Source organism: Microtus oregoni, unplaced genomic scaffold, assembly GCF_018167655.1.
Source record: "Microtus oregoni isolate MIOR12 unplaced genomic scaffold, Mior012 000006F_ref0000085, whole genome shotgun sequence".
Classification (NCBI taxonomy): Eukaryota; Metazoa; Chordata; class Mammalia; order Rodentia; family Cricetidae; genus Microtus; species Microtus oregoni.
The window spans coordinates 41,856,088-41,862,697 of NW_024543065.1; the positions used below are offsets into that span (position 1 = coordinate 41,856,088).

The 6,610-nt window shown below is 39.6% G+C and overlaps 1 protein-coding gene across 1 annotated transcript; it reads left to right on the top strand.

The window, feature by feature from the left end:
- The first annotated feature begins 1,494 nt into the window (after positions 1-1,494).
- Positions 1,495-6,160, top strand: LOC121449695 (leukocyte immunoglobulin-like receptor subfamily A member 5). Its single transcript, XM_041654324.1, has 6 exons — positions 1,495-1,536; positions 1,706-1,741; positions 1,927-2,211; positions 2,350-2,655; positions 4,691-4,741; positions 4,879-6,160. Exons 1-6 carry the CDS (start codon positions 1,503-1,505, stop codon positions 4,995-4,997), a joined length of 831 nt encoding a protein of 276 aa, XP_041510258.1. The 5' UTR covers positions 1,495-1,502; the 3' UTR covers positions 4,998-6,160.
- The last annotated feature ends 450 nt before the right edge of the window (positions 6,161-6,610 follow it).

The following is a 6,610-nucleotide window of genomic DNA, read 5'->3' on the forward strand; positions in this document are numbered from 1 at the left end:
GAGGTATTCCTTTTCCTGGCTCCCCAGCATTCCCCAGCTCTTTCTCACTGAAAAAAAATGGAGTTGCTCTATTACATGGTTTTGTTCCTGGATTACAGATTGTTTGGCCTCTGCTTTGAAAGAACTTTCTGTTCTGTTTTGTTCTCTTTCACAACCCAAATGCTGTCTCATTCAATGGCGCCTTTCAGCTCAGTTCAGCTTAGTCTAGTTCAGTTCAGGTCAGTCATACTTAGTTATTTAGGGTACTGTGGTGTCTCATTTATTTCAGAGCTCTGTTAGAATAGATAACATGAGCTCTACTTTAGTCAAAAAGTCCTCATGAATGTTCTGAAAAAGGGTTGTGATGATGTTTATAACCCTATGAAAAGAAATTGAAGCATTATTATAACCAAGCCAGGCTTCTTTATGTTTTGGGCTCCAGGAGAAATGATCAATTACTGTGCTCTATATTATAATGCCATTTTACAACTAGAGTTGGTTTCCAAGGCTTGGGGAAAAAGGAATTATATTAAGCCTACACAGCAAACTCTATATTCCTACCTTTCAACATTTGCTTAAAGAAGTTTCTTCTAAGCACTTGCATATTCTACCATGTTTGTGCCAAATGGGTGGTATCTGGATTACTGCAATTGTTTTATGTCTCCATTTGTCTCTAAAATGGGATGAGTCAAGACTTCATTTGCCTCAGAATTCCTGAAAAAAAGAAAGATAAACAACAGACAGCCTGTCCTTAGAACCTCTCCTATACCACCTGGATACTTAAAAATTGTCCTTAAAGGGTTGTCTTTGCTCTCACACCTTGACATCCGTCGTTTGCTCCACCTCTCATACTAGTATTATAGATCCCATAGCAACAAGCAGGCAACAGGAAGTGGACACAAACCACATGGTGAATCAGCATGACTTCAGATAAAATTGTTTAGAGACAAGGGACATGAGGCATTCAAAGTAAGCTCAAGTTATCCATGGTGGAACATGCTTGCGATTTCAAACAATGACACACTGTATTACAGGCAGTGGAGATCTCCCCATGTCCACTCACACCATGCTAGATACAAGAGAGACAGAGAGCTGCAGCAAACATGTAAAGGCATAGCAGAGGATTCTGGGGTCTGCGGTCCCTTGGCCTTGCCTAAATGAGATTGGCACATCAGAGGATTCCCTTCTGGTGGGCTGACATCTGAACTTCAATTGCAACTTGCTGCTCCTCTGGCATGGTCAATGACAGTTCTTGTCCTCAGTGTGATAAGTGAAGTTGGGGTAGATATCATCCCTATAAAAAAGTACTAGAGAGCCTGAAACCAACACAAGGCATAGCTCTGGGGAAATGAAAGCCAGTTGCGTGGGAAGATACTTCCTTTTCCTGTGGTGCTGAAGAAATGGCCATCATGTGATGGGGAGTACTGGTTTCCCTAGGCCACACCTTGCATTGCTTGTCCATATGGCCAGACACTTCAGCCCTGCTGCTAAGCACAGTTGTGTAGCCACAGGAAGGAGATGCCATGACTATTGCCTTCACTGCCCTGCTCTATCTTGGTGAGATATCAATACTGGACAGGGATACTGTGATCTGGTGGTGGTGGTGAACATGCCTCAAAGCTAGACCCTGATTCATCAGGAAACCCTAGTGGTGCAGGAACTTCTGGAGAGGGGAGGATCTTTTCTGATTTGAGGGGCAAAGGTCACACAGAAAATTCTCTTTCAGGACTGAGCCTGATCCCCATGACCTATGTACCAGCAGGTGAGTGCTGCTAATGATGCTTCTTCTCCTGTAGATCAGGAGCAAACCCTTGACCAGGGGTTGGGGGAGGGAAATAAAGAATTGCAGATGTGAACTACTCCTGGTTCATTCTCAGAGGTTTTTGGGACTGAGGGATGAGATTAGGGTGTCTATGCCCTGTGATCAAGCTGCTGAATTCTCTGCAGAAATTATGGGCAAACCCACACTTAGAGCTCAGCCAGGCTCCGTGATGACCAGCGGCATGCAATTGACCATTTCATGTGAGGGAACCTCGAGCGCTCAGGAATATTATCTCTATAAAGAGGGCAGTCCAGATCCCTGGCGACGACAGAGCCCTCTGGAGCATGGGAACAAGGCCGAGTTCTTCTTCCCGTCTTTTCATCCGAACGAAGCAGGGAGATATTGCTGTTACTATAGGACCCACACTGGCTGGTCAGAACGCAGTGACTTTCTGGACTTGATGGTGACAGGTAAAGGAAAACTCAGTTTCTTCGTTCCAAGGTTCTGTCCTCAGGAGAGTATCTTTCCTTTGCTTTGAAAAGTCCCAATTCTGGAGGGTAAATCCCAAGGTGCTGGTTCTTTTAACAGGATGCCATCTTCTTCTCTAGGATTCTACAGAAAACCCAGTCTATCAGCCCTGCCCAGCCCAGTGGTGAGATTTGGAGGAAATGTAACTCTCGAGTGTATCTCACAGCTTGGATATGATGGGTTTTCTTTGACTAAGGAAGAACAACAGAAAATCTCTTGGACCCTAGACTCACAGTACATATACTCTAAAAACAATGTCCGGGCACTGTTCTCTGTGGGTCCTGTGACCTCTGGACATAGGAGGACATTCAGATGCTATGGCTATTACTTGAATAAACCCCGGGTGTGGTCAGAACCCAGTGATCCTCTGGAGCTCCTGGTCTCAGGTGAGGAAGCCCAGCTTGTGTACTGAAAGATAGTTCATCCGACAAAATACCTAGGGATCCGGGACTCTGAAAATCCCATTGACACAAAGAATGAAGACAATAGGACCCAAGATAATGAAACTGAAAGAGGGTACTGAGAGTGAAACATGAGTTGTCTAGAAGACGGGTGTGTCTTTCTGTCACTCTAGTGTTCCTTCTGCTATTCAAGAATCAGCTCTATGATCTCCATATAATCATGTAATAAGTAGATACATATGTATATAATAGTTGTATGTTATATGCATTATATATGATTTTATATAACTGTAAATCCAGATACTCATTGGGGAGAAAACATAGTATTTATCTTTCTATTTTCTATTTATGCTGTTTAATATATTGATCTCCATTTGCAGCCAGGTTTTAAAAATTTTCCTGCACAAATAATTTTTCCTTCAAATAAATAAATCTAAAATTGCATGGTTACAATAAACTTATTCATATACAAGTATAATATTATTTTGTTATGTTCACATGTATTTATAATTACAGAAGTCCATCTAAAATTTTATATGGTTATGTATATATATGAATATATATAAATGTAACTTATTAATATATGAGTGTTACATTTAAATCATTTCTACCTTTTCCATTCTTCCTCTCACTCTTTCTGTGTTTTTCAAACCCTTTTAACTTTGGCCTCTGATTTTTAACTGTTATTCTTATACACAACACACACAAGCACACGAACACATAAATGCACATCTTACAGCCTAGCTTGAGATTATTTTGATTCTTCCATTTTCTCGCCTTGTCTCCAAACGATTTTATCTGAAGACCTCACAGATTCACCATGTGGTTTGTCTCCACTTCCTATTGTTCACTAGTTGCTATCTGATTTTGTTAGTTTGATTTGACCCCAGGATATACAGAGGAACAAGAGACTATAGAATTCAGGTGGTCAATATTTTGGTCTTCTTTAAGCAACCATACTTTTGAAATTTCATGGGTGTAGCTTCCCTCTCTTGCCTAGAAGTCTCTATTGTGTAGCAGGAATCTTGTTCCTCTGGCTGTTGTAACCTTCCTGTCTCTCTTACTCAATGTTCCCTATATTTTATATATACAGTTTGTGTTGTAGGAGTACCCATTTGGACTGGGCACACCAAACCATCTTATTTCTGTTTTGACCAGTTGTGGATTTTTATCATCATCCTCATCTGTAGAAACAGATGCTTCTTTGATGAGGAGACACAGTTAAACTTACTTGTGGGTATAAGGATAAACACTTAGAATGAAGTCAGAAATCACATTGGTTTAGGAACATGGAAGAATTGGTTTCTAATCTAGAGTCCAAGCCTCTCCAGATATGGGTAAAAGTGATATATTTTACATCCATTTTAGTGTCGTATTCTTTGATGATTTAGCTTACCTACTTATGAGAACATATCTACTTCATGGACATTGTGAGCACATCTTTAAGTTCTTGTGATCTCATTGTTTGTACTATTAATGCTGTGATGATTATAGAATGAGATGTTAAGCAGAAGCATCATGGGAACTGGGTGACTTGAATGCAGGCAGAGAATTCAGACTGTCATTATTTTGTGTAATTCATATTCATGGGACCCTGATGACAAGACATTGTCTGCATCTTGGCATCTCAGCCAGTGAATGAGTGCAAACTAATTTACAGGGGAATTAGCTTCCAGGATTCTATACTACAGCAGAGCTTGGATCATAGGAAGGCCTTCATATTTTAAACTGGGAGGCTGTAGCTGTATTTTTCCATCTTAGCTTTCTGAAAAAACAATGCACTTGGTTCCAATGAAGTTCATTGGCCACAAGTTCCAAACTCAGAGCATAGTCAGGCTGAAGAAATCAAGCAAAAGCCCAGGAGAAAGCTTGCTATAGCAGAGAAATGGTTTGTTCCAGTTCTTTATTATATTTTGTGACGAGAATAATATGCATTTCTAAGGAATAGTAATACACATCTTTGCAAAAACAATCAGTTCTCTTGAGCACTTCATACGTTGATCATGCCTTTGTTTCTCAGAAGTGCCTGAGACCACCAGCCAACCACAAAACATGTCAGAAGCCACAATAGGTGAGTAAGGAAAATTTAGGTTTGGGCATGGATACAGAAGGTCAAATTGTATACACAGGAGGAAGCTACTCAGAGTGGAAATACAGTTACGTTCTGTTCCTTTGGTTGGTCCTGACCTGTTTGTCCACAATCTCCAGTCTCACAGCCTCAAGATCACACAGTGGAGAACATCATCCGGATGGGCATTTCTGGTTTGATTCTCACAGTACTTGGGATTTTGCTGTTTGAAGCTTGCTACAGCCGGAGAAGACCTTGATTGCATCTTAGAAGTGAAGACAAGAGATGGCCACAGGCTTGTGTTGTTACTATCTGAAAAATAAATTTGTGGATCTTAGGAATTTTTATAAGAAAATTCAATGTTTAATATTGGGAATTACTTGTGAGAAAAGATCCAGGAATCAAATGTGTTTTGGATGCAGGAAAGCATATAACTGTTGAGTTGGAGACCTCTTCCAACATCACATTAAGGCTTCCATCCTCTACCTTGCCGTGGACTTTGAGAATTTTTTCTCTCCTTCCTTTTTACAGGGGAACTTATTGCCCCATTAGTGAAGTTTGGTCCTGAACTTTGTGTATCTTCTCCTTTCCCAAGTTTCTTGTCATATTTTATTATAAATTATCATATTCCCTATTATGAGCATCTGCTATTGTGGATATTTTTGTACTAGGAACAAGGAATTTGACTCAATAACAACAACAAAAATATTAATGAACACAATTCAGATTCCCAAATGCTAAAATAACTGAATATAAATGATGCTCCCAAAGTCTGTACTCTCCCTTAGGTATTTTACTATGCACATTCATTGCAATGTTTTTGTTAATTTATAAAAAAATTACTGTCTAGTGTTTAAAGGAACTATGAGTGGGACACTGTTCATAGAGTTTCAAAAATATCATTTTTTTAAATGTTGCTCTGTGACTTTTGCTGATTGATATGTATAATCCTTTGCATGGATACCTTGTATTCCTGTATTCCAAGGTCAGTCAGATCCATGAAGGGAGCAACAAGGAGTAGTATAAATAGCAGACCATGACTACCTTTGCCCTCTTTGCCTATTTCTGTGTGAGGAGACAGAACACCACCAAATGCTGATAATTTTTTGCATTCTCACAATAAAAGATATTTGTTTAGTCCTCAATTGATTATTGATTTATTGAGGTCCATATGTACTATCAAAGAGGGCACACATGTTTTATGCATCCCAGCTGTTTTATTAAGGTCAATTTATGCATTTCATTGTTAATTATGTGAAAACTGGAGTATGGGGCTGTGAAGATGCAGAGACCAATGGAGATAAAACTAAGATACTATTAAGAAGGAGATGGTGAGCATGAGGACTTAAAATGATCTTGTCAGCACAGAGGTATAGAGAGTCTCATCAGACCATCATGGCTCCTGAACTTTTAATATGTTTCTTATGCATTATCTTCATTAAGGTGATTGATGCAGGAAGTCACATTTTAACTGTGGTAGGAACTATTTTTGGGACAAGGAGATACTGGTGTGTATAAAATGAAGATGTGAACTCAGCACCAGCATGTATTCATTCATCCTTCTCTGCTTCTTGTATGTGGATATAAAGCTTCTGGATGCTTCAAGGTTCTGTAGACTTTGTTTTTCTTTTAATCAACTGTACCCTGCAGCTATGAGCTGCATAAGTATTTTCTGCATTAAGCTGCTTCCACTTCTGATGTTTTTATTTTATCACAGTAGCAGGAAATGTAACACAGAGAGATCTATGATCCCCTCACTTAACAATATTTGTGTGTTGACCACTCAGGGTTATGCCTGTTTTCTACAGGCAACCACACTTACTATGAGCACATTACTACACTGTGACATGTGTTCAGGAGATGGTATTTGAC

What these genes read in the sequence shown, in the direction of transcription:
- LOC121449695 (XM_041654324.1), top strand. Translation starts at nt 1,503, where the DNA reads ATGACTATTGCCTTCACTGCCCTGCTCTATCTTG. An exon ending in TCTGGACTTGATGGTGACAG is followed by an intron (nt 2,212 to 2,349) that starts GTAAAGGAAAAC and finishes CTTCTTCTCTAG; the next exon opens with GATTCTACAGAAAACCCAGT. An exon ending in CATGTCAGAAGCCACAATAG is followed by an intron (nt 4,742 to 4,878) that starts GTGAGTAAGGAA and finishes CACAATCTCCAG; the next exon opens with TCTCACAGCCTCAAGATCAC.